At 48.7% G+C, this 25,232-nt stretch overlaps 9 protein-coding genes across 9 annotated transcripts; 5 read left to right on the top strand and 4 right to left on the bottom strand.

Moving 5' to 3' along the window:
• Positions 1 to 788: 788 nt before the first annotated feature.
• N7473_004517 (uncharacterized protein) lies at positions 789 to 1,601 on the top strand (the record flags this gene model as incomplete). Its single annotated transcript, XM_057150457.1, has 1 exon — positions 789 to 1,601. The coding sequence occupies one exon, from the start codon at positions 789 to 791 to the stop codon at positions 1,599 to 1,601; it is 813 nt and encodes a 270-aa protein (XP_057010567.1).
• Positions 1,602 to 4,064: 2,463 nt separating this feature from the next.
• N7473_004516 (uncharacterized protein) lies at positions 4,065 to 4,478 on the top strand (the record flags this gene model as incomplete). Its single annotated transcript, XM_057150456.1, has 2 exons — positions 4,065 to 4,076; positions 4,143 to 4,478. 2 exons carry the CDS (start codon positions 4,065 to 4,067, stop codon positions 4,476 to 4,478), a joined length of 348 nt encoding a protein of 115 aa, XP_057010566.1.
• A 2,607-nt stretch (positions 4,479 to 7,085) lies between these two features.
• On the top strand, positions 7,086 to 8,531 carry N7473_004515 (putative endoglucanase; the record flags this gene model as incomplete). Its single annotated transcript, XM_057150455.1, has 1 exon — positions 7,086 to 8,531. One exon carries the CDS (start codon positions 7,086 to 7,088, stop codon positions 8,529 to 8,531), a length of 1,446 nt encoding a protein of 481 aa, XP_057010565.1.
• Positions 8,532 to 9,389: 858 nt separating this feature from the next.
• On the top strand, positions 9,390 to 10,327 carry N7473_004514 (Endoglucanase-5; the record flags this gene model as incomplete). Its single annotated transcript, XM_057150454.1, has 3 exons — positions 9,390 to 9,461; positions 9,541 to 9,606; positions 9,692 to 10,327. 3 exons carry the CDS (start codon positions 9,390 to 9,392, stop codon positions 10,325 to 10,327), a joined length of 774 nt encoding a protein of 257 aa, XP_057010564.1.
• A 933-nt stretch (positions 10,328 to 11,260) lies between these two features.
• N7473_004513 (pepsin-like aspartic protease) lies at positions 11,261 to 12,490 on the bottom strand (the record flags this gene model as incomplete). Its single annotated transcript, XM_057150453.1, has 2 exons — positions 11,261 to 12,116; positions 12,171 to 12,490. 2 exons carry the CDS (start codon positions 12,488 to 12,490, stop codon positions 11,261 to 11,263), a joined length of 1,176 nt encoding a protein of 391 aa, XP_057010563.1.
• A 3,800-nt stretch (positions 12,491 to 16,290) lies between these two features.
• Positions 16,291 to 18,151, bottom strand: N7473_004512 (F-box protein; the record flags this gene model as incomplete). Its single annotated transcript, XM_057150452.1, has 2 exons — positions 16,291 to 16,629; positions 16,691 to 18,151. The coding sequence occupies 2 exons, from the start codon at positions 18,149 to 18,151 to the stop codon at positions 16,291 to 16,293; spliced, it is 1,800 nt and encodes a 599-aa protein (XP_057010562.1).
• A 269-nt stretch (positions 18,152 to 18,420) lies between these two features.
• Positions 18,421 to 19,517, bottom strand: N7473_004511 (M81 family metallopeptidase; the record flags this gene model as incomplete). Its single annotated transcript, XM_057150451.1, has 2 exons — positions 18,421 to 19,359; positions 19,410 to 19,517. 2 exons carry the CDS (start codon positions 19,515 to 19,517, stop codon positions 18,421 to 18,423), a joined length of 1,047 nt encoding a protein of 348 aa, XP_057010561.1.
• Positions 19,518 to 19,615: 98 nt separating this feature from the next.
• N7473_004510 (MlrC C-terminus superfamily protein) lies at positions 19,616 to 19,987 on the bottom strand (the record flags this gene model as incomplete). The annotated part of the gene is given in 2 exon segments (XM_057150450.1): positions 19,616 to 19,724; positions 19,743 to 19,987. 2 exon segments carry the CDS (start codon positions 19,985 to 19,987, stop codon positions 19,616 to 19,618), a joined length of 354 nt encoding a protein of 117 aa, XP_057010560.1.
• A 2,537-nt stretch (positions 19,988 to 22,524) lies between these two features.
• N7473_004509 (copper homeostasis protein CutC) lies at positions 22,525 to 23,485 on the top strand (the record flags this gene model as incomplete). The annotated part of the gene is made up of 2 exons (XM_057150449.1): positions 22,525 to 22,684; positions 22,813 to 23,485. The coding sequence occupies exons 1-2, from the start codon at positions 22,605 to 22,607 to the stop codon at positions 23,483 to 23,485; spliced, it is 753 nt and encodes a 250-aa protein (XP_057010559.1). The 5' UTR covers positions 22,525 to 22,604.
• Positions 23,486 to 25,232: the final 1,747 nt, after the last annotated feature.

Here is a 25,232-nt window from a genome sequence, read left to right as displayed (position 1 = left end):
CGAGTTTCAAAATACTACACATCCATTATGCCTAGCGACTATCAACTCCGATACCTCGGAATTTATTTTGAATGGGCTTAAAATTTTCAAAACCCACTGTACATAATCTGTGCATCTCGTAGCTTTTTCCAGTATAAAGATTGACCATTTCTCCTAAGTGCTCATTAAGCAGTCCTCTACATCGCCTACTTCACTCTACTGTCTGAATGATCTATTCATAACCTTGGCAAGTTGCTCCAGCATCAATATATTAGTCCAGTCACAGGAGCACGGGGACTGACAGGCTACTGTATTAAAACAGTTGCGGTGCAATGGCGAGAACCTTGGCCTGTGACAGTCCTGATCTTTCAATTCACCTCGACTTGGCTGAATCATTCCGCCCTGGCCAAAGAATCGCTGGCTATGTGTCACGAATCTCGCCCTGGGTTGACACTGAAACAAGAATCAGGATCTCTCTTCACGGAAGGTGCAGCACCAAGTTCTTCTGCAGCGATTATGCCTCATGTTCTAGCAGCCTGGACCTGTTCTCTCAGGATGGAAATCAAATTTTTAAAGGCGCTCTACACATCCAAAGATCCTATCCAGACGAAAGGAAGTGGCGTTTTGAAATCGATATACCCAGGCATCCTGATCCAATCATTCTGAGATCGCATCCATTCGGGAAGGCATCATACCTACCCCTATCCTACGCCAACATACATGCGCTTCCACCGTCATTTGACTTTAAAAATACTACTACTGGAAAGTGTCCCACCTTTGCAGTTGTTGAGTACTATTTAGAGGCTACAATGACGAATTCCGACACCTCTAAGATCGTCATCGCTCGGTTTCCAGTTCAAATTCGATGTGAATCATCCCCTTTCCCGATAACTGATTTCGACTTCAATTTAATCTCCCGAAAATCTTATACGGTCACTTCTACTCGTCTCACTCCTGGTATGGAAAATGCGAAAATTTCCACAAAACAACAGATCGCCAAGATCCTAGGCGTCTCTGGAGCTCCTCGTCTTACATTTTGCCTGGAAACCAGGATAGCTTCGGTTCTTCAAAAAGACAGTCCTTACTCTATTGCACTAGAGATACGAGCAATACCACAATGGTCGGATACGAGCAAGGCCATTGTGAACTTTCCCCAGATTACCAGGATAAAAAATTTTGTTCTTGTTATAAGATCGATAACAAGTACTATAGCCTTTGATACGGGCGCTATAGGGGCGGCTGAAGTTGTGCGCGAGAACCACTTCAAGAGATCGACAGTTTTGGCAGAATATCCAAAGCCGAAGAACAAAAAGCAGATGGATAATGATCAATTTCAATCTGAAGTCCGGTCTAAAGAATCTCCTTTGAACAACTATCTGTCAACTGATGGCACTCCTTTGGCCTTGACGATTGACGACAACTCGAGTCCCCTAAATATAGGAGAGGTGCTCGGTCTAAAACTCAAGCACGACCAATTCCGGTTTTCTGAAGTCCCGACATTCATCACATACAATATCAAACGAGAATACCAGCTAGAATGGAGGATGGGTCTCGAAGTTGGCGGAGAGACACTCAGGGTTGAGGGCAGGCATCCAGTCTTGATCATGGAGGAGGCTGATTAGGAATGGATTAGTGAACGCAAACATCAAGTGGGACAACGGAACGTTTATGAGGCTCCATCATAAAATATTTACCATAGCTTTTCTTATGTCTCCAACCTTGATCTCATTCTTCATTTTTAGGCTGTACTATCACAAGAGAGAGAGCCACACCAGTCGCCGTGCCCGGAGTCAAGATTACCCTTGAAGTTGATATTATGACAGCTATCGCTGGTTCGCCATACATTCGCACCAAATTCATAACCACTAGGACTAGTTTCATCAAAACTGAGAAGTATTAGTGCTCTACTAAAATCATATGGAGGTGAAAATCAATTGAAGAATTTTAGTGCGTCTAGCATTTTACTGTTATGGTTGGAAGTTGAAACGGAATTTTCTGATCCAGAAAAAGAAGCTGAGCTTAAATCACTAGTCTGGTTCGGAAGTACAACCAGAAAGCTTCGTTGGCAGGCACAGAGGCCTTCACTCTACGTAAGCCCTGATGCTTTAGACAGAAAATTATTTAATGCAAAGGGATAAACCCGGCTGAGGTTCAGCTCTGGGGCATAACTACCTGAGCCAATCGACTGCCTCCTATCTGATGAAAAGACAGCCGTTGTGTACTACATTCGCACAAGGCCCTATGGGGTTATATCTATGACCTTTGACTTGTCCCGTGCGGAGAGCCGGAGCCGGAGCTTGATCATCAGTGTCGATACATTATTTCGAGTTAGGCAATCATATGTGAGGGTAAGTCTACATACTTTCTACCGTCCCGCCTGGTTGCTCCCATTCTTGTGTGTCGCGCCAGGAGCCGAAGACAGTTACTTCTATGCTGGGACACACGCGCACTTCTCTATCCGTGGTTGCACGGCCTGTATCGGGGAAAACGTCTATGTTGCAAAATTGAATTGAATGCATGACAATAATTTACCAATCATGCATGACCTTGCGTGGAAGAGTCCGACAAGCAGTGGTACACTTACCGAGTCCCTGTTGCGGAAAAATGATTCGCTCCGATCCCCGCCCCACCATTCACTCTGATACCGTATATGGAAGGTGGATCTCTCATTGGACTGAATTAAGGTCGTAATGCTTACTACAATATGAGCTGGAATCTTATACTTGATGAAATTCACGGCCTACGCCAAAGAACACCCAGTCGGCTTACCTGTGGGTCGGTAAGCTAGTAGCTTCGCGTGTTGCTCTTGCGAAGTTGTAGCGACTTTTAGTGAGAAACAAGGGTGCAATTAATGTGCTTGGTCAAGCAATGTTTTGTAGAGTAAAAATGATTCCAGATTCCCTTGCGAAAAATGTTCGGGTAAGTCCGTTCCCGCCAATTTGCCGACAGCACTAGCATGGGAGCAAGAGCTTATTTGAGCTCCCAGCTGTCGCTCACGGATTTTAATATTCTTTTTATATCTGGTCTCCTGTTTTCCATAGATTGGTGGATACCCCAAACTACACTGGTTGTGTTCCCTGCCCCCTCGGGATTTACAAGACACGCATTTACTCTGACTCCCCGGACCCTCATGTCCAAGGGTCTGTCTTTCATAGACCGATCTAAGACAATGGCTACGCGTCTGCCAAGACAGTGCTGACTGTCTTGGCAGGGCAGCAATCCACTGTCTGTATTATCCAATCAGCGGAGCTCCAGAGGACATACAAATCCCTAATCTAGCTAGAATCAAAGCTAAGGCTCCTTAGTATAAAGTATCGCTCTGCAGGCACTTTGCAGGAGACCAGAATTGATCCAGGTTAAAGTGAGGGCTTAGCACTGTGAGAAGCGTACTTGTAGTTGGGCTATAATGACTCTGCATGAAGTTACATTAGGCTGCGCAATGGGCAAGACTAAGCTGTCATCAGTTTGCTGTAAGGATACGCTTGGCTCCTGGTAGTTCAATCCCTGAACAAGACATCGGAATCCGTCCATAGAATAATATCAGCCAAAGGCATATCACCCCGGGCCGTTGGATATATCCTAACTACGTAACATTACACTCCTATATCTACACCTTCTCCACTGTTCAAGAGATCATTTCCTAGCTGTGATATCGTGCGGTGACTCTTGTTGTGATCAAAAATATGCGGGCTCCATCTACATCCGTCAGTGGAACAAGTTGACGAGAGAAATCTAAAGCCTATCTTCAACGGGCTGGTCGGAACGGATACCGGTGGATTGGAAATCCCTTACTCATGCAGGAGGGAGGGTGGGTAGCTTGCAGCATACGTAATTGTTTCATGCAGCTAGATGGTCACGACGATAGACTATCTCCAATTCGGCTTAGATAGCATCCAATACGTGTCAGCTGCGAGAACTCAGTGGGGAATGAGGGGTTTGCTGTTTGATCTGATTACGGAACAATTGAGATTATCAGAAAAGCATAAAAGGCGGCAACCTGGCTGCGAGATGATTGAATAGTTCATCAACAATTCCAAGCCACACCACAAACATACTGGTCATACAGCCGTTCTTTTTTATTCAAGATGATGAACAAGGTATGAAAGACGAGCTTTGTCACAGCCTGGTATAAAGAGACCAATATTAATCCCAATATAATAAAGATCGTGAGCGTTCTCTCTGCCCTTGCAGTCGTCGCAGCTGCGAATCCCACTGTTGGCTACGCTGGATACTTCTACACCAACTGTACCGCTCCTAGCGTGGATGCCGCAAACGCCTACGCTGGATCATGCATCAACGTCGAGAACTTCCCCATCAAGTCCTTCAGTGCTTACGTCGAAGCTGGGTCTTGTGCCGACGGTACATCCACCGTTCTCAACACTTACACAGCTTCCGGTTGCGATGATTCGAGTCTGTTCGGAACCTTTTCTGTGGATGGCGAGAAGCAGTGCTTTGAGGCAGATGTGACCCTTGTTAGCCTGAAGGCTGAGTGTGTCTAAGGACGCTAGCCAGAACCGGATACGCCCTTGCTCGCTATAGAGCGTATCCATCGTGATATGCCTCAGATGCTAGTTAGATCAGAACAGTGGATAGATGTGCATAGTATCGAGAGGGCTTTAAATTCGTATAGATGTATTAAACGCGGAAACGCACTTGAATCCAAATTCTTCAAGTCTCCTAGCAGGCTGCCCTTGATACTTTTCGTGTAGTGGGGTGCTGCTCCTTGTGCCAAGCTCTGCTACCAGGGCCAAGCTTTTTTATTGTCCTGGAGTAATTATTGACGGTTTGGACCTCGTGTTTGGGTACGCGGTTGGAACTCGCGGAGGTATCAGTGAATAGTTAGATAGCTAGGCATGAACAGCCAAAGGGGCAAAAGATCCGAAGTTTCCACAAGAGGAATGTTGCTATTAAAGTATAATTTATTGATAAAGCTGACACGATTCTGATTATAGCGAGAGAAGTTGGCTATGCGTTCAGTCAAACGCTGTCCCTCAACAGTTCCCCACCCGACAGACTCCGGGTCGAATTGTGTTCCGAAAACAACATTAACGCATCTAAATGACTAGGTGATTGCCCAAAGAGCAGGGGTACACTCATGATGGCAACAGGAATGATGGAAATAAATGGTATTTTTTTGATGTTGACCCCAAGTTCGAGCACCAGCTGCACTCGGTCTAGGTCACTGTGAATGGCAGCAATATGTAGTGTCTCTTGAGGTCCTGGTTGTACAGCACGGGAACACCTATTAAGACTTACTAGTGGCCATAAATCCCAATTTTTGATTAATTCTGAGTCACGAATCGACTTCAACAAGAATCTGGTAGTTATGCCGCACGGTAGAGGCTAGAAGGGTACCAGTGGATTCAATATACTTGTTCATGTCTCACCGGCATCAAAAATGACTTGAACAGTCTTCAGATGTCCGACTCGCAAAGAGATGAGGAACTCTTCCTCGAACGGCAACAGCGCTCTATTCAAACAACTTGGAGCGTTGCAACATGAATTTTTGAAGCTGGATTTGTGGCTCTCAGTGCAGCTCAGATGTTGCTAGTCTTAGATGCCTGAACAACCTGTCCTTGAAAACCTTGGATCCGCTGTGTTTTCCGTGTTTCCGGGGCCGATGCTTCCAAAACTGGCAAAATAGTACGAAAAGAGAATTTCAAGGGCGAAAAAAAAGACGGCATGAAAAAACGATTATTCCTAGAAATGAAAATAGTGCGTTGATAATCTTGAATCGCTGCTAAAATTTATTCTCGTCCTAGTCGAGCTACTTTGGACGATCGAGTACGTAAGCCCCGGGACTGCATCGCATCTAACTAGCCCATGCTGAATTCAGCTTCTCATCTATAGAAATACGCGAGGACATAACTCGACACCACGTAGTGTAACGACAAAGTAACTAGCACGACTCGGCGTTTCTGTCTTTGAATATTGAGATCGAGAAAATAATCGGAGCCCCAGGCCCCAAATCAACCATTCAACGCATTCTGTAGGGTACATTGAACTTTATTGTATTAGCCGTATCTGGCCAACCCTTCTGGAACTGACATCTGCAGTATGCGATGATCAGAAAAGGTTATTAGAGATGTAGGGGGAAATGTTTCAATCCTTGAAACTCCAGGATTGCCACAGCTATAGCAAGCAAACAGATACATGGATGAGGGATAGGGCAAAAAACATCGGTACAGCTCGCTTTGGTTGTAGTATATTTTTGAAAGTCGCAGGGGACATGTTGCCGAAGTTTTGTTTCTACTGGCTCAGAAACCACTGCATCGCCTATTTTAACTTGATCCCAACAGAAAAAACGAAGGGAAAAAAAAGGACAGAAAAGAAACAGGTTTCTAAGTTCTAACATTCGTGACCTCAAGTTGCCTAGTTTGGTTTGTTTACCCAGTTCTGGGTCATGTGACTGGTCGATCCGCATCGTTTGCCATCACGTGAAGATTCTCTGTTGATTGTGTTTTGTATAGCCTGTTTGAACCCATCTACCGGCAGATTGGTCCGTGTTACGAAGGGCATGGCCGACATTTTTCTCCACCGGCTTCTGTTTCAGGGACAAAAGATCCTAGGAGATCAATAATCCCTGCCCTTCCACTGCTTCTGTATGGTCTGGCGGAACTTTCATCGAAATGCAGGGTCTAGCGACTCCTCGGTTGCGGGTGAATACAGGTGATGAAGCCACCCCGCTTAACCCCAAGGAGTAAATCCTTCATGGCCATCGTTGTTTTCCCAGACACGGAGATTCGACCGCCAGGGGTCCAGCCGGGATGAGATGCGGGGTACGGGGACTTGGCTTCTTCACCGGCAATTATTGACTGCAATGCTTGAGCCTATCCCAGATTCGGAGCAGCGGCCCGTCAGATGGTTACAGCCGAGTTTCTTCAACACGATGGCCAAAACTCCCCGGGCTCTTTTGGGATTGCCCCTGGCGTAAACCGTTGGCACTATGCGTTGAAGAAGAGCGCATCCTTTCGGGGACTCTCTACCGACCCCATCCACGACCACAGGGCCGACGGGATGATGTCCGTATAAATACCCCTGTGGCCGCTGCTCGAGTATTGCACGGGCTGCAAGTTTCTCATTTTGCTCAATTACCAGTGAACATCATGTCGTCCACCAGGATGAGCATTGCCGCGGTCGGGTTGGCCCTTTTGCCTCTCATCCAAGCGCAACAGCCAGCCACATCAGATCCTGGAAATCTTCCACTCACCACCTGGAAGTGCTCCACAGCCGGCGGGTGTGTTGCGCAGGACACTTCGGTCGTCTTGGACTGGGGATACCGATGGATCCACACCGTTGGCGGCGATCAATCATGCACGACTTCCTCTGGTGTCAACACAACCCTGTGCCCCGATGAAGCAACCTGTGCCAAGAACTGTGTCATTGAAGCAGCCAACTATACCTCCGCTGGTGTGACTGCGTCTGGGGGCACGCTGACCCTGAACCAGTACGTTCAGAGCAATGGTGCATACAGCAATGCTTCTCCACGACTTTACCTCCTCGGTTCGGATGGGGACTACGTGATGATGCAGCTCCTCGGTGGTGAATTGAGCTTCGACGTCGATATGTCTACTCTGCCCTGCGGTGAGAATGGTGCTCTTTACCTCTCCGAGATGAGTGCCACCGGCGGAAGGAATGAATATAACACAGGTGGCGCTAAGTATGGCTCGGGATACTGCGATGCACAATGCCCGGTCCAAACCTGGAAGAATGGCACGCTGAACACCAGTAACCAGGGATACTGCTGTAATGAGATGGATATCCTCGAGGCGAACTCCATGGCCAACTCCTACACTCCCCATCCCTGCAGCGCCACCGACTGCGACAAGGGCGGCTGTGGTTTCAACCCTTACGCACAGGGTCTGCCCAACTACTGGGCGCCGGGTGGTACCGTCGACACTTCTAAGCCGTTCACCATCACTACCCAGTTCATCACGAACGATGGCACTAAGACCGGTACCCTGACTGAGATCCGACGACAGTACATCCAGAACGGCAAGGTCATTGCGAACGCGAAATCTTCCTCCGGTCTGGATTCTATCACTCAATCGTGGTGCGAGTCTTCTGATAGTTCTGCGGCCACTTTCGGCGGCTTGACCACCATGGGCCAGGCGCTCGGCCGGGGAATGGTCTTGATCTTCAGCATCTGGAACGATAACAGCGGGTTCATGAATTGGCTCGACAGTGGAAGCAGCGGCCCATGCAGCAGCACTGCAGGCAACCCTGCCAATATCCTCGCACAAAACCCTACAACTCACGTTGTATTTTCCAATATCCGTTGGGGAGATATTGGCTCGACTTTCACCAACCCTGGAGGCTCTAGCTCTAGCTCTAGCTCGATCACTTCCAAGGTTACCAGCACCACAACCACCAAAGCAACCAGCACCACAACCACCAAGACCACAACCACCAAGGCCACAACCACCACAGCAGCCGGAGCAACTCAGACTCACTGGGGTCAGTGTGGAGGACAGGGCTGGACTGGCCCGACCGCTTGCGCGTCCGGAACTACATGCCAGACGCAGAATCCTTGGTACTCCCAGTGCTTGTAGATGGTGTATCTAGCGTGATCGGGAATGAGTTGACATGAAGCCTTCGGCTTCTGCTTATTTTTGTCGATATTTTCATAGTAAATTCACGCTGTTCATCGACTGATTTGGAATTCTTGAACCCGCCGGCCCATGGCCATTATGTCACTTTGCTGGCAGGTCACATTAAGGAGCCACGTCAACTAGTTTACTATCTACACCCACCCAATAACAATATTAAACCATTTGCATTGCGCTTCATGAAACCCTAGGCTTACCATAGAATGAACTGACTCCCAACAATAATTAACCTCAACCAATATCTCAAGAATGAATGTATGCAGTTACGCAGAGCTACAGAGGCCCTCAAACCCGTAGGATGAAGGTTGTGAAATTGACTTTCTCCGCCAAAGCTTTTTTTGTTTCAGCCTTTCAGCCTTTCAGCCCCGCATTCTCGGGCACTGGCCCGTCACAAAAATGATCTTTGCCGACGCTAAGACATGAAGGTTCTTGACGAAGCGAGTGAGTTTTACCGGGGTAACCAGGGTAAGCCACTGTTCGGGTACTAGGCCGTTGCAAAAAAAAAGCCCGTCTAATTCTACAAACGTTCCTGAAACGTAGTCAATAACACGACTAAATATCAGGACCACAGATTAATTTCTGATTGTAGACTGCGAACCCCGCTCCTTTATAAGAGAGAACTATTACGGACCGGCGGCCCGACTACAGGCACCAGGGATTCGACAGCCTGAATCGGCTTGTAGATATTAAACCAGTTACTGAGGCTAGCACCTGTAGTGTATATAATACTCACCTCATATCCCTCCCCCGGGTGCATTTAAATAGAAAAATATATCTTCATGATCAGATTCCAAGAGGATCATGAAGGGCACATTTGCATTCCTCGTTCTTCATCTCATTGCCTTGGTGGCTGCATACAAGGCCACCACCACAGTAGGTTCATTTACATGCCCTTTTTAAAGGCCATTACTGCCCACCAGAGCAGTTTCAAGCTAATAAAAATCTCCCACAGAGGTACTATGATGGCCAGGAGGGTGCCTGCGGCTGCGGTTCCAGCTCTGGTCTTTTCTCCTGGCAGGTAAACAACCCAACCACCACCACCAAAGAAGGGCCTCTTCGGTTCAATTTGATAAAAGCATTCACTGATCTTGGAAAAACTCTAGCTCGGAATCTCCAACGGCGTCTACACAGCGGCCGGCTCCCAGGCATTCTTCGATACCGCCGGCGCTTCCTGGTGTGGTGCTGGCTGCGGTAAATGCTACAAACTGACTTCCACGGGCGAGCCCCCGTGCACCAATTGCGGAACCGGTGGAGCTGCTGGCCAGAGCATCATTGTGATGGTGACCAATCTGTGCCCCTACAATGGCAATCAACAATGGTGCCCCAATGTTGGTTCAACAAATCAATATGGGTACAGCTACCATTTCGATATCATGGCCCAGAATGAGATTTTCGGTGACAACGTTGTGGTTGATTTCGAGCCCATTGATTGCCCGGGTCAAGCGACCACAGACTGGGAGACTTGTGTCTGTTACGGAAAGACTGAAACTGACACTACCCCAGTAGGGTTGACTTCTGGCGGTTCTGGCGGTTCTGGCTCTTCTTCGTCTTCGTCGTCTTCGACCACGTCGCAGAGCAGCTCCACCACTTCGGCAACAGTGACAACTACAAGTGTTGCGTCTGGTGCGACCCAGACAATTTACGGACAATGTGGTGGCAGTGGATGGACTGGCCCAACAGCTTGTGCTTCTGGATCAACATGTAAGCAGCAGAACCAGTGGTATTCTCAGTGCCTTTGATTGAAAATTCGAACGCTGTGAGGGATGGAGGAGATTGGCGCCGTGTATCGTGCGCTGTAAATACCAAGAAACCAATGTTAGGAGACAGATAATGAAAGCCTCTTTGGCACAAGTTCATAAAATCAAGAGAAGAATAACTTGACGAGCCCCATTTCGTGGTTGAGAAGTTGGGATCGGCCAGTCCCTATTTAGATGCCTTCCACCCTCGTCTACCTTCTCTTCTTCATATCCCACTCTTGTTAGACTCGTTCCGATGCGCAAAGGGCCGTGTTGGTCATTATATCTGGCGTTTGCAATTCTTGTGCTCATTGTCTCTCAACACTCATTGGAAAGTCTATATCAATCCTGTTACGTCGTATTGCCAAGGGAATACAGAACATAAGCAGTGTTATTGTGGTGTTGGCACATCTTGCCAAGCTTCAATGGTCATATTTGGCAAGGCTACCTCAAGATAAGCATTGCCGATTCTCAGCCTTAACAACCTCATCGTCGTAATGTTTCTCTTTTTGTTCGACTCTTTAATGTGCTGGTTGAGCATCATCTACCCCAGACCTCATCATATAGCAACGTATTCGGGTCCTATACCACGTGGTATACCTGGGTCAGAGGTTCCAGATATTCTCTGCCACAATTTGGGAGGTTTGATTTCATACGCCTATTGACCGAAAACATGAAATAGCCAATAATCATTACAAGTTCATTTAGAATTTGATAGTAGTGGAGGCACATGCAGAGAGAAGATTGACACCCAGATCCTATAATATTTGAATATGGATAATGCACAGGTGAAATTGGGATGAACATTGTTAGCGAGGGATTTTATAATTGCCAGAATAGATTCAAATGCTGAAAGCTATCTTGACTCGCTCACATGAATCCGTCACGATTGTTTCTCCTTTAATTGAGCAACCACAGTATCCGAGGCGTTTGAATTTATGCCTGGGGAGCGAAGCCAAGCTTGGGGCCAGCAGAGTTGAAAACGACATACTGGCTCTTCAGGAAGATATCACCGAAGATCGAGAATCCAATGCCAGAGTTTGACTGGATACCACCAAGACAGGTGGAGCCGACACCAGAGGGGCCGTAGTTGATCAACGACCCAGGGACAGTAGCAGTGTAGCTGCCAATCTTGACACTAAAATCCGGCAGCTTAGCGGAGCAGTCAAAGACATATCCACCCGCAGTGCGACTGTTCTTGGCACCGCTGACCTGAGAATAGTAGGCCGATACAACGGTGCTAGGAAGCAGCAACAGTGTGGTACCGGTATCTGCGATTCCACTGAAGCCACCGCCGGAGCGGGTACCGGCTTTGTAGCTGTCGACATTGAAGCTCCAGAAGCCTTGCGAGCTGTCCACGCTGGTGTACGCAATAGAGCCGGTATATTTGGAGGAGTCGGTGAAACCAAAGTCATAGACACCAGGGGCGTTGTGCTTCAGCGCAACAGCGAAGAGGGGTTGAGCAAGGGAGGATTTGACACTGTCAAAGAAGGTGGTCTGGGCTCGAGGAGACACAGTGTTTATGCTGCTGAAAGCAAGACCGAGGAGGCCGTCGTTGTTGGTGTCCTGCTGGAACTGAGAGCTGATTGTCTGAGCGGCCTCGACAGCTTGTTTGGGTGCAGTAATGCCACCAACAGTAACGGCATCTGTGTACACATTTCCGCTGGCACTGCTTCCGTCGCCATACGAGATAGACCACGAGTAGCCACTAAGCTCTGTTCCGCTAGTGCTAGGATCATACACGGAGTGGCCAGATTGCTCGGAGGCAGAGAGCTCGGTTGAGAAGACCCAGCTATCTGTTGATAAGCTTAAGTTATACACGGCAAGCAGAGCGAGAGCCACTTACAGATCAGCGGACCCGGTATCGAAGTCCAAGTTCAGCGTAGTGCCACCGATGGTGACGGGTGTGAGGTATTCCTCGTCACCGTTCACAGGCGTGTTCGTTGCGACGCCACTTGCTACCGCGGCAGCCTCGACATGGGACGGTACAGTAGCACCGTACTTGGACAGAGCATGACCATAAGCCGCAGCAAAGTTTGTGGTCTTGGTAGCCGGACGAGCGACCTGCTTCAACGAGAACTTGCTGTTTGTCTTTACCGCAGGCGCAGCCGAGGCGATCGACGCAAGGCCGGCGAGCGTAATAGTAATCTTGCTAAAGACGACCATGATGAAGATCGGAAAGCTTTGGTATAGAGAAGATATTCTGATTTGGTTGCTGAACGAAGTTTAAGCCGTGACCCCAAGACTCTTTATGCTTCGAGGAATCTATGCCCTTGTCGTGGAGTCACGGCAATGGAAGACATTGTAGTGGTTCAAATCGCATCATTTGGGAAGCTAAAAAGACGATGTTACTCTCTTCTAGAAACATGCAGCGCGGATCTACACGCCACAGAGGTTTACACCGTCGGGCTCCAAGAAATCCGGGTCTAGTGATGAAGCGATTTTTTGGTATTCAGGGTCGCATTTTCTGACATGCATTTGATCCATAGACAATAGAGTTTATACACTCTTTAGACATGACAGCCTGTGAGATTATAGAGTAACGAGGATTGAATGCTTGTGAATAGACAAATTCGTCGTTAGAAGACTATACGGGTATTGCCCAGTAGTCGCTTCATCGACAGCGTTTATTCGGGAGCCACGGGATCCCATCTCAAGAATCACGCGAAAGTGGAGACATTTTGACCCTAAGCTTTTGATCACCTAGCGTCATCTTTCGGGAAAGCTTAAAGCCCGGCGATAGTTGTGAAGGTAACATCGTGTCCCAGAGCTAGCTAGAGGAGGTAATTCATTCCAATGGTCAATTCTCGAAATCACATACCCCGCCATAATGCACTAAGGGCCTGAGCACCTCATGAGACCTTCAGTTTTACTCATAGCAGCGTCAAGAAGACATCCATGGCGGAGCAGACTGTTTCGCATCCTGTTAGTACTCGTTAAAAGGGTATTTTTGTTCATACTATTGTGTGATGGTCTAATTCCGGGATGGTTCTCAATATCGTATAGTTTGTCTCGGAAGTGCATCCCGCTGCACAGAATAATTGATTAACATAGATTGTGTCTAATCCCTGATGGGCTGAAGAAATACCGCCGGGACTCCGCAAACGATCCGGCTTTCGGTGCTGCAGGTAGTCAGGCCGATTGGCATGTATTGTTCTTCTGCTCCCACAGGGTGATCTGTCCTTGATTCCATTGGTAGGGAAGTGGCCGATAAGGCGACCCACACTCAGTGTGACCATTGACGGGCCCAATTCCACTCCCGGACATGCATCGCCGGCTCTTGTACGATGGTCGGTGTCAATGATAATGTTAGCGTGGTACTTCCACCCCTACTTCATGACTAATATTCTGCCACCCTTTTATTACGACTTCACGTAATTAAACCACTATAATACAATATATTACCGCCTAGTAAGGTGTATGACCCCCCTGCGCGTCGATAACAGCCTGGCAGCGCTTCTGCATCAGATCAATCTGCTGGTCTAAAAAGCTTGTAGGAATCGCATCCCAAGCAGCTCGCACAGCCTCGCGTAGCTGATCATAAGATAGCTTACGATCATAGTCTTTCAAATATCGATCACCGATCCAATCTTTTATCCAATCCCAAACCTTCTCAATTGGATTAAGATCTGGCGAATACGGTGGCCAGTCGATAGGGTATATCCCACGATCGTGAAGCTCCTCAATAGTTAAGAGATTTCGATGAGATGGTGCGCCGTCTTGCATTACAATTAGATGTTGATCTAAATGATTGCGAGCCAGCGAAACTATACCGTCGATAAGAGGCACAATTCGCTCTGTATATCGAGCAGCAGTAATAGTGCCCTATTCCTTCTCCCAAAATAGACAAGGGCCTTTCTTATTATTATAGAATGAGCCCCAAAACATCTAGCCAGGTGCACGAGAAATTCGCTCTCGTACACAAGTATCATCAAATTCCTCACCAGCCCGACGCGTAACATAGATCCGTCGATGATAGACCGATGTAACCCAGGTCTCATCAGTCCATAATATCTTTTCCCACTGCTCACGCGTCCAATTAACGTGCTCTAGCGCCCAGATTAGACGCAGTGCTCGTGTACGGTCGGACAAAGGAGGCTTTCGAAGGGCCTTACATCGATGATATCCACGTCTAGCTAAGGCCCTTCGTAAGGTGACAGAACTAATAGGGAGTTGTAGTTCTTCTATAACCCTAGAGTACGGCATCCGTCGTGTCTCTTTCGAAGATAAGATAAACTCGATTATCTCATCAAGCTGTTCTTCTGATAGCTTTCGACCTCGGCCAGGGGCCTTACGTGGTGTAGGCCTCTCATCAGTGCAAGCCTTTTGGACCTGACGCTGGGTAATGCCCAGTTTTGATGCAATTTGGCTATAGGTAAGCCCCTGAGCGCGCAGTGTACGCGCTGCGATGCGCTGATCACGACTAGCTTTATGGCTAGGGGTATGAGGGGCCTGGGGGGCCTGGGGGGTATGATCGGATCTTTCGTGATTAGTCTCCATGGTAGGTAGGTAGGTAGGTAGGAAGGTAGGTGGCTAGGTGGCTAGGTGGAAGGGTTTGAAACATATGGTATTGCCCTAATCCCTATTCGGAAGGCGGTTGGAGAGGGTATTAGTCATGAAGAAGGGGTGAAAGTACCACGCTAACATTATCATTGACACCGACCATCGTATATGATAGCGGGATTTGATTTCTCGCTGAAAAGCACACTGTCTAATTGTGCCTCCTGGGTGCAGATAAAATCACCTGAAGATACGCGAAGGATCCTACGATGGCAAGCCTCAAAAAGCGCCACCCGATCGGATTACCATAGGGGCTCCGCCGCTTCAGGGTCATCCAGCGTGAGAGTCGGTCGGTAGGAGGACTCGAATTGGCAGCGGACGAAAAGGTGGCTGAACTAGTAACAACGCATGTGTCCTGCATGATGCTTATTGAGCTTGTCCCTTTGTATCAAGGGCGTATGGCGAGGCTTCGTGATAGTTGCGTCTTGCCAAGGTTCCCCTCGTGCTTATGGTCTTTTCTCCTCGGAATCACACTATGTGGACGAGGCACGCAAGAACGTCACGTATGGCGAATCCGGTTCGAAGTAACCATAACCTGATTCCCGGAGATAACTCTTTATGCACTGTTTATGCTTCAGCCTAGTGGAGAGACATGGTAGCAAGCTCTGCGTGATTGATCCGTACAGCTAGTAGAGTTACCTCTTATTCTCCGGTCACATCACTCGCTAGGTTATTAGCAGCGTCGACTTAGAATCTTGAGATTGTGAGGCATAACTCATAATAAAGCATATGTAGAGGTTATTTAATGAAGCTGAGTAGACAATGAAAAACAAGAAAGCAGATGTGACGATGCCTTTCTTCTCCGGGATCATTACTGATTGCGGATCCACCAATTATTTTTGGATCCAGACTGGAGGTGAGATCAGCAACCCTTCATACTGGTTTCCAAAGACTTCATGGCTATCGTAAAATGTGGGTTGTTGAAATTCACAGCTCGCCCGCAATGTGTAAAGGAAAGCCAAGAATGAATCATGGTGATGGATAAAACTTCCGTTTCTCATTTCGAATAGGCTTGCATAGAGTTAGGAGGGAAAGACTACGGCCGCGATGATGGGAGACTAGTCCTAGGCGACGAGTTCTTGCTGGCGGAAGGCGTAAGACCTATTGATTAAAAGATCCTTCGAATCGGCCATGTATCAAACCCTGAAATTGAATTGAGGATGTTCCGTGGTAGGGAGTGTCTAGTATAATACAGCCTGTGTCGCGGTTAGTGTGAAGAGCTGTTTTCAAGTTAGTCAATGAGATCAAACGACCATCAGAGGACACAGACGGCAGAGTTGGCAAGAAACGTTCAAGTCGAGCATTCTCCCCATGGGTGCCGAGTAGGACATTGCTGCCCCAATGTTATGCTGTCCCATTCCGGTTCCCATCTTTGGATTTTCAAAGGGGGTGAGGAGGACTTCGGCCTATGTTTCGCTTTCGCCGTCGTCGTCCTCGTCTTCTTCGCCAGCTTCCCGGTCTTCCCACTCTCCAGGATCATCGCTTAACAGACTGACCAGCTGCAACAACGCTGCCTGCGACTGCCACATCTGATCTGTGGGTTGGCCGGGACCGGATCGAGCCTTTGGGATTGGGGAGTCGGATTCCAGGTCGCGGCCCGACTTTGAACTCGAAATGTCAGGGGCCAAGCTCACGATGCGGATAGCTTTGGTGGGGAATATCCGAGCCGGGTTCTCGCGTCGCGGTATCGAATCACTGCCGGGAATATTGGAGGTCGATTGACGCCAACCAAGGGTCTGTAGTTGCTAGAGTTAAATCAAAGACGTTTCACAAGAGGGAATGTGGGGTGAGAAAGCAGAGACGGACCGTATACGTCGTCATGATCGCATCATCGCAAAGTGTCATATAGCTAACAGGGACAGCCAGCTGTGGGGCCGAGTTGGTAAGTATCGCGAACGAGCCGCGCACAGGGTGGTCGAGGTCTTGAAGACGATTGTTGTTGTCCAGTGCAACGACATAGACATGATCTTGAATTTCGAATAACAAGCGGTGGTCACGAACAGACAACCAACCACCAAGATCGAAAGTAGAACCATCGGATTCGCATTCAATAATCGAGCTGTGTGTCGCCAGATTGGAGTGGTCTTGCAGGGCTTTGCGCCAGTCAGAGCACAGGAAGACCCGACCGGCTCGGGAGAAGCCGACGAACAGTTCGCCATCCAACATGCCCGCGCCCCATTCATCCTCCCCATGCCGTACGTGCTCTGGGTCGTTCGGGGGAGGAAGAGGGCCCTTGGTGATTTCGATTGGCGTAATGACATCTCGCCGAGTTCCGCTGGGTGGAGGGGGTCGGCCATCTGGGGCTCGTTCGGCTGGACCATCCAATGATGGGCTTGCATCGAGGGAAGGAGGAGAGCTTATATGATATTTGTCCGTACAACTGGATGGTTGCAGAGCACCCAAGAACGCGCCGGACTTCTTGTCGTAAGCATAGTACCCTTTCGCTCCGATCGAATAAATCACGGCATCCTCGCACTGGTCCAAATGACCCACAGCGCCTCGCTCAATTTCGAGGCGGGTGGTTAATAGGGGAGGGCACTGGGTCATGTCATACACAAATCCTTGCCCTTCACTCGAGACCACACAGAGCGTCCAGTAAGACAATTGAAAGCCTCTTGTTTGGCAATTGTGATCCAGGATCGCAATGCGCCGAAACTCCCCTCGAGCGGTACCATCCAATCCAGTCAGCCAAACCTCGACGGCATCCCCCTCGCGATCGAAAACGGCCATCCCATCCTGATATTCCAAATGTGCATGGGGGCGAACGGCGTCCTCGTCGCGATCGAAGGTAGAGGGCAGGCGCCAGAGGATGCGACCCGAATCCATATCTGTGACATTCAGCCCACCCGCATGAGAGGTGGAAATGAAGAATCGCCGCTTGAAGTCGGCCCGAAAGCGCCAGACCGGGTCATTGCCAATCTGTAGAACCGATTCGTGGCTAACCGGTCGCCGCGCAGCCCAGTTGCGAGCAAGCACTGTCTGGCGCTTACATAGATCTTTCCATGATGAAGTGTCGTCGAAGAACTTGGAGACGCTGGAGGTATCTTTGAGGAAGGTGAAATCGCGAGAGCCACCGGGTGGTTGTGTTGTCTTGGATTCGGCGCCGTAAATGGCTTGTTGATGGGTGACGTCGATAAATTGGTGCCAAGACTTGGAGACCGCGAGGAGGGAGGCGAGTGCTGAGATGGAAGAGAATTCCAGGATGCGAAGGACAATCTCGGGCGGGAAGATGGCCAGTGGATCTGCCAGAGATGGACCGACAGTCATATTACTTGTCAGAGAATTCCAATGCGTTGTGGGAGAGGAAGTCAAGAGAAATCAAGGTTGTATTATTTGGTGGAAGTGTTCAACCCTCCAAAGTTCAGGTGGAAAATGGATCACCAGAGAGTAAGTCTCACCGCCTTTCCATCTACAGTGGCCCCAGCTTCAGAAGTGAGACAACAACAACACTGAACAGTAAATATTACTGGTTGGTTCTTCTCAATATTCTCTAGTTCTATGGAGCTTTCGAGAAATAACCACAGACGTGGGAGCTGCTACTTCATTATGAGGTTATTGGGAATCGACAGGACTCGGCCCTGAAACATATCGGCGAAGGGCTCATTTGATGATGGAATCAATTGTGGTGTGAGATCAGGGGGCTCAGCAAAGCTTTGATCGAATGGCCACATGGGCCGATGGATTCGACAATGTCCAAGTCGAGGCAAATCTTGATCGACGCCACCTGGAGTTAGGGCCAGCCTCCAGTCTGCGGCCATTCCAAATAGCTCAGGTTCCAGATACCCGATCTTCACTATCACGATATCCGCCGACCGGGGTGCAAGGTTGAGCTCCCAAAAATCAGACTCATGGTGGTAGGGCTTTCGCAGCGTGGTGATCACGACGAAAACACTCCCGACCTGGAGAACACATTCGATAATGGCGTCTCGGTCTCCATGTTTGACGGCATGGACCCGCCCAGTCATGGTGATTGGCCCCTCATGAATACTGTCGACTTCTGCACCAGCAACGACAGTCACGATAGCACCAACACCCGCTCGAGCAATAGTGTCAGCTGCCTGCTGTCCCAGAATGCTGGCATATACCACAACAGGCCCATCCACCCCTCGGAATTCAGCGCGAGCCAAGACTCGAGCGAGAGTCCAGGTCACATCTCCTGCGCCTCCGGCCGTTTGATTGTCCTCGGAGTCCGAAATGAAAAATGGCCGGCGGTCAGATTGGAGTGCATGCTCAATACACCCAGCCAGAGTACCTATAGGAGCGACAAAATGGAAGGCTTCACGCGAATCCCAGAAGTGTGTTGCTAATTTTTGGGCCTGTTCCGTGACGACCTCCGCATCCCAACCCGTTACCATCACAACCGCGTGATTGCGAGGTTCATCTGCCCACGCGTAGCCCACCCAGATTGCAGCATCGATCACTCCCCGCGTGGCTTCTGCTTGGGGAACAAGTTCGTAGAGACCCCTTGGCGGGCTCTACCCGAGTTGATGTCTGCTCTCCTGGCAGTAAAATCGGAATCTTAGACCATGCCTTGAAGGGGCGATTCCCCGTGTAGTCTTTTGACGTGAGCATGTCGACTAGATTGCGACACGCGCGTTCTTTGGTAATCCATTTCATCCTTGTGTGGCGCCATGCGATAACAGGTGATAAGATCTGTTTGATGTGCAAGTTACGGGGAAACATTTCCATGCAGGTCCATGGAAGCTGATACAACGACGTTGGCCCCAATAACTACCCGAATCCGCCGAAGCAGTTCCGCTTCTGCATCATCCAGCCCTTTGACACACATCGCACCGTGAATGTCGAGCCATAAGCCGTCGATAGTGCACGATTCACGAATCTGGATGAGTCGAGTCACGATTTCATTGCCAGTTCTTCGAACGCAACCCTAGTCACAACTCCACCAGGCAAAGCATGGCCGATAAGTGCACCTTCCCAACTGGCTTTGTCTCCAAGAGGAGTCCCCGGGTGTAGGAAGGTGTATTTGTCGATAATTTCTCGGCAGTGACGTGGGTGAAAAGCTGCTGCTGTCGTCCGCGCTGGCGAGAAAGTGGACGTTTCGCAAGCCAAACCTGCGATCGCGATGACTGGGTGTTTAGACATGGTATGTGGCCGGATTGTCTGCTTGTAGTGGTCTCGGGATTGAAAGGAGGCGGAAAGATTGGCGATGGTTTGTATCAGAACCAAGAGTTAGTTCTGATGAACTGATTCTGCACTGCTCTCTGGGGCCATTTGAGCTGAGCGATTTCAGAGCATTGAACATTCAAAGTTCTCTTTCCCCCCACTTTCATACAACGTCGCTTCAAGCCGCCATGCCCAACCCCACCTTTCCCACTCCCGATGATCCATGTTGCACATTCCTCCATCAAGGATTGTTGTGTGCCAGTTGCACAAAGCCCAAGGTTCAAGTAATCTAAAAGAAGGAACAACGGGAGACGAAAGTCGTAACAAATGATCATCTGGGTCAAGGTGCAACGGCATGGAGGGAAGAGTACATACACAAGAAGAGCTTCTCAGAGGAGGAAACGTCAAGCATCTTTCTGGAATGCTTAACAGATGATAGGAGAGCAGTCTTCCAATCAGGCTTATGCTCAATGGAACGTTCCTATCGATTCATGATATGTGCTTTTCCGCTGCTCTCTCCGATGGAACTGCCGGGAAGCCATGCAAGACTTCGCAAGGTGATATATCAGAGCCAGCTTCGCTACGACTTGAACGACTTGAATATCAAGGGGTAGGCCTGACAAAAGACTTGGAAACTTTGCTCTATCGGCAGGTTCCACTTTGCAAATGCTGAAAAAGACACTTACCGGGACATGGATGCCCGCCTGGGCTCCCGAGTCAACATTCACCCTGTGTGCTCTGTTGCTCCTGTCATCGATTGTGCAATCTGCGGTGAGGTGATCCTAGAATAAACACCTGATTCATACATGCACTAATGGCCGAAGACTGGTGAGTATGATGGATCAATGTTAAATGGTCTCAACATCTTACCATCATATACTGAATACTTCAATTTGAATCCGGCCACCACAGGGCTCAATACGGCTTCTGTTTTCATTGGAGGCTTTCTTGGGCCTCTAGTATCTGGCATCATCGCAGACCGATTGGGTCGCCGCCCCGCGATTTTCTGGGGATCATGCATGACAATCGTCGGAATTATTCTTCAAACTGCATCGCAAAATATTGCCATGTTCGTGATTGCTCGAATCATACTAGGCTTTGGAGCGGCCGTTACTGGTATAGCTGGCGGTGTATATCTGTCTGAAGTCTTCCCCAGCCGATGCCGCGCATGGGGCGTCGGTCTATTGAATGATTTCTACTAGTCAGCAACAACTTCCTGGTCTCATCTGAAGGGAAACTAATATTGACTCTAGTGTTGGCGCCCTTGTCGCCGCTGGTGTAACTCTCGGAACGGGACAGTGGCAGTCGACTTGGGCATGGCGCGCTCCATCCCTTGTTCAAGCTCTCTTCTCAGTGCTCTGTATCTTTACACTTCCATTCATGTGAGTCTTCATGTCCGTTGCTATATTTCAGAGTATGGACACCACTACTGTACCTCTATCCGCCGGAGATCATGAATTATTCGATTCGGGCTAATGGTGTAGCATTTTCATCCTTCACGTTAAATGCATTTGCGTCAGTGCACCTTTCCTCTCTTCCTTGGCCGCACTAACCATGTGTTCTGACATTAGGTTCGTGTTCACCTTCATCATGCCGATTGGTTTATGAAACATTGGGTGGAAGATGTATATGATCAATGCATCATGGGATGTGGTTATTCTAGGCTTGATCGTATGCTTGACTGTGAAGTGTCGATGAAAATACTAACTGAATTTACTAGGCTTATTATTGGGTGGAAACGAAAGGCAAAACGCTGGAGGAGATTGACGCGTTGTTTGAAGGAGAGAAACATTCCTCGGTACCGAATATAGAGCTTCTCCGCCGTGGCGAAAAGGAATTGGATGCCGATTTAGTAAAGGAACAGCTCAACGCCGATATTCAATTGGCGAAAGTTGGGAACTCGCAGCCTAGCCATCGCTTGCACAATCTGAGTGATTTCTGGGCGGGTGAGTATCAAGAGACGGTACAGGTTACGGGCTACCACGACCTTGTCTCCCCAGAAGGTGGGACTCATCTGCGGATATTTTTACTATCCCCAAATCCTGGCACAAGGATTGCAATGGCCATGTGTTATTTCCGGTGTAAGATGTTAAGTACCAGCCCTACCCGGTGGTTTTCGTTACTGATTCCATCATGTGTCCGGCCAAGCGGAGAGGTTTGCAGTATCGGAATGAGAATATATTGTGCTCAGGATCATAAACATTTTGTTTCGTTCCTTTTTTTGAACAGTCTTTCCAGTTGATTTAATCTTTTTACCTAAAACACAGGCCTGCTTATCAATGATGACGATTCTTGAGCTTAATCTTGACATGATAAAATCGTGAAATAATTACAGGACTATCCAACGATTCCAATAGTCACGAAGAGGCTAAGGCTGCGCTGAGGGCCGTGAGCGAATCACAGGGCGGGCATCCATGAGTGTAGGGGATGAATAAGCCGGATTCGGGCCTCAGGCTGGCCCTGGGAGTTTGTACGGAGGCTCCCCACACATCTTGTTATTATTGCCTTCCGTCTTCCACCTTTGTTCCGTAGATTTTATTCTGCGGGTGGAAGAAAAAGTCAGTTCAAAACCCTCGAGGGGCTCTACAATTTCGCGATGGGGCTGTTGCTGGAAATCGCCTGTTTTAACGAAGAGTCTGCAGTCAACGCTGCTCAAGGGGGTGCTGATCGAATCGAGTAAGTGGCCTTAGGACATATCGTCGTTCAAAAATTGCCCATACCGATGCCAGCCTATTATTGCGGGCTGCTCTAAAAATTTGGTTGCAGCCAAAGTGTGCCCGACCACTGTCCTGACGGGATTGCAGGCTATGCCAAGACTACCAGTCTGGCGGACTCTCACCTCATCCTTCAGTCCTACAAGCGGTGAAATCTCGAGTGTCCATCCCAGTATACGTGATGATTCGTCCACACTCCAGAGACTTCTGTTATGACAAGGATGAGTTCGAAACGATGAAAGCCACACTACAACTTATGAACAATTCCGGAGCCGATGGGTTTGTCTTTGGTATCCTCCACGAGACGCCATATCAGGGAGGTACCGATCGGAATTTATGGGTTGATATTGCCAGGAATAAGAAACTCGTCCAGGTGGCGGGTGGCAAGCCTTGTACTTTTCACCGGGCATTTGATTGTATTCCCGAGTCTAACTGGGATACTGCTCTGGAGGACATAAGGGAATGTGGTTTTGCTGCGGTTCTCACCAGTGGCGGCCCTTCCAGCACAAATGCCGTTGACTGCATGGATGGATTAGCTGACCTGGTGAATCGCCAGTCATTCAATCCCGAATCCCATCCTCAGGCGGGCCGCCGAGCTCTGGAGGTGATTGTTGGTGGAGGTGTGAGGTCGACCAACATTGGCGTTCTGAGGGAGAAAACACTTGCAACCAATTTTCATTCGAGTGGGCTTTCCTCCTCAAGCGAGATTGCTTCTATAACGGCCGTTCAAGATTTGAAGCGTGCTCTTTTCTACCACCTTTAAGGACTGCAAAGACCTACTTTGGCAGGTCCGAGTTGGACGAGTTCCAGAATCGCTGACCAATCTGGTAAGCGGCTGTCAGCCCTCAAAGGGGCTCGGCAAGGCGGCAGCCACGAAATCGGGACGCGATCGTATGGGACACGTGGGGCATGTAGAAGTAAGACATGGGATCGGGAAATAGTTGACGAGCCAGTGAACACCTGCTACTTTTGGACTCTGTGTGATTAGGATGTCTCGAATTCATGGATCATTCGAACTGTTCTTGTTCTCGTTATGAGAGACAAAGGAAAGACTGACCACCCTGTACGTGAGCTGTAGATTTCCGAATGCCCCGTTTAAAAAAAAAAAAAAACCAACAATACATAATCGATCAGCTTCTTCGAGATCATTCGTATAGATTGATTCAAAAATGCGATACGTCATCAACCAAGACCACCCTCACAACGGACTCGAGTCTTAACACTCAGCCCCCCGCTCTGGTCTCATGTATCCAGTCCCGTGACGCGACACATTATGCAGCAAGATCATTTTGCACGTCGATATTCATCTTTCGCTTGACCTTTACTTGGCCCTTGATCGGCTTCTTACACCCTCGACTGGAAGCCTGATCTCCTCATGTAAAATTGTAGCCTACTTCACTCGCTCGGAAAATAACGGCTTGGAAATAATGCGCTCATCGGTTGCATACACGAGGTACCTATGGCACCGACAGGGCTCGGCATAAGTGCCTTCAACTGCCGTCTTACCGAGTGATGCATAACGCTATTCTTCCTCCATTGTATGCTGAGGGAGAACCACGGATTGTAAGACATCTCGAATGAATACGAGAGTCCCTGGGCTCATCGACCTGCCTGCCTGCCCGCATCGCGGGCTCAGTGTCTTACTTTTTACTTTCGTGTTCGGCAACTTTGTCAACTCGGGTACTAACCATGTATATCCTGTGTCTGTGCTCTTACTTGCCATCATGTGTGTAAGATTGAATTAACCCCACAATATGCCCTACCGAAAGAGCTCATTCATTTTCGTTCTGGATCAGAAGGGAGCCAAGCCCAGGATTATCGCTCGCCTTCCGCTAAAAGATCAGGATAAACATAGTTTCTTTTTCATGATGCAGGATAATGATAGGAAAGAACGTGAAAATAACAAGCGTTCGCATTTATTGTCGATATCCTTGGTGGTTTTCTGTGCTCAATCTTGATTCTTTCGGTATGAAGCACCATCGAGTACAGTTCGGAACCTTGCAACCGGACTATAGCTCTGGATGATGACATCTTATTGAATTAATCCTTACTGGTCAAAGAGCTGGGTTACAAAATGATGATTGGCTTTGTTTTAACCCCACAAAGTACCTCCAAAATACTACATCCGACTGCGTAGGCTGTTATTATCCTACGTAATGTTCTGAACCACTATTGGGGAGCTCACCTGAATGGGCTAAATGTGGGATATCGAGGCACAATGAATGATTCCTGGACTCAGCTGACATTTAATGGGTACTCTCATTCCTAAATTACTGATGGTGGCGCGAGGCGTTCCTTCAGTAGCCTATGAAAGATATCAGAGCAAGACAGGGTTCTCTCCCGCATCGAGGATTGCCTAACTCATGGGCTTCATCGAGCTGAGAATTACCATCGTAGTTGGGCGCCGTAAAGATGAACGCGTGTGCTCTAATAATAGAGCTACTAGACAGGTTCCATGGACTTCAGCTATGACTCTTGCTAACGAAATCGCCCAAGAGCAGAAGTATAAA

The sequence above is a fragment of the Penicillium subrubescens genome (assembly GCF_028828155.1).
Source record: "Penicillium subrubescens strain IBT 31985 chromosome Unknown utg000003l_segment0_segment0, whole genome shotgun sequence".
In the NCBI taxonomy this organism is placed as follows: Eukaryota; Fungi; Ascomycota; class Eurotiomycetes; order Eurotiales; family Aspergillaceae; genus Penicillium; species Penicillium subrubescens.
Note: the sequence above shows the minus strand (reverse complement) of the source record. Positions and strands in the feature narration are given on the sequence as shown.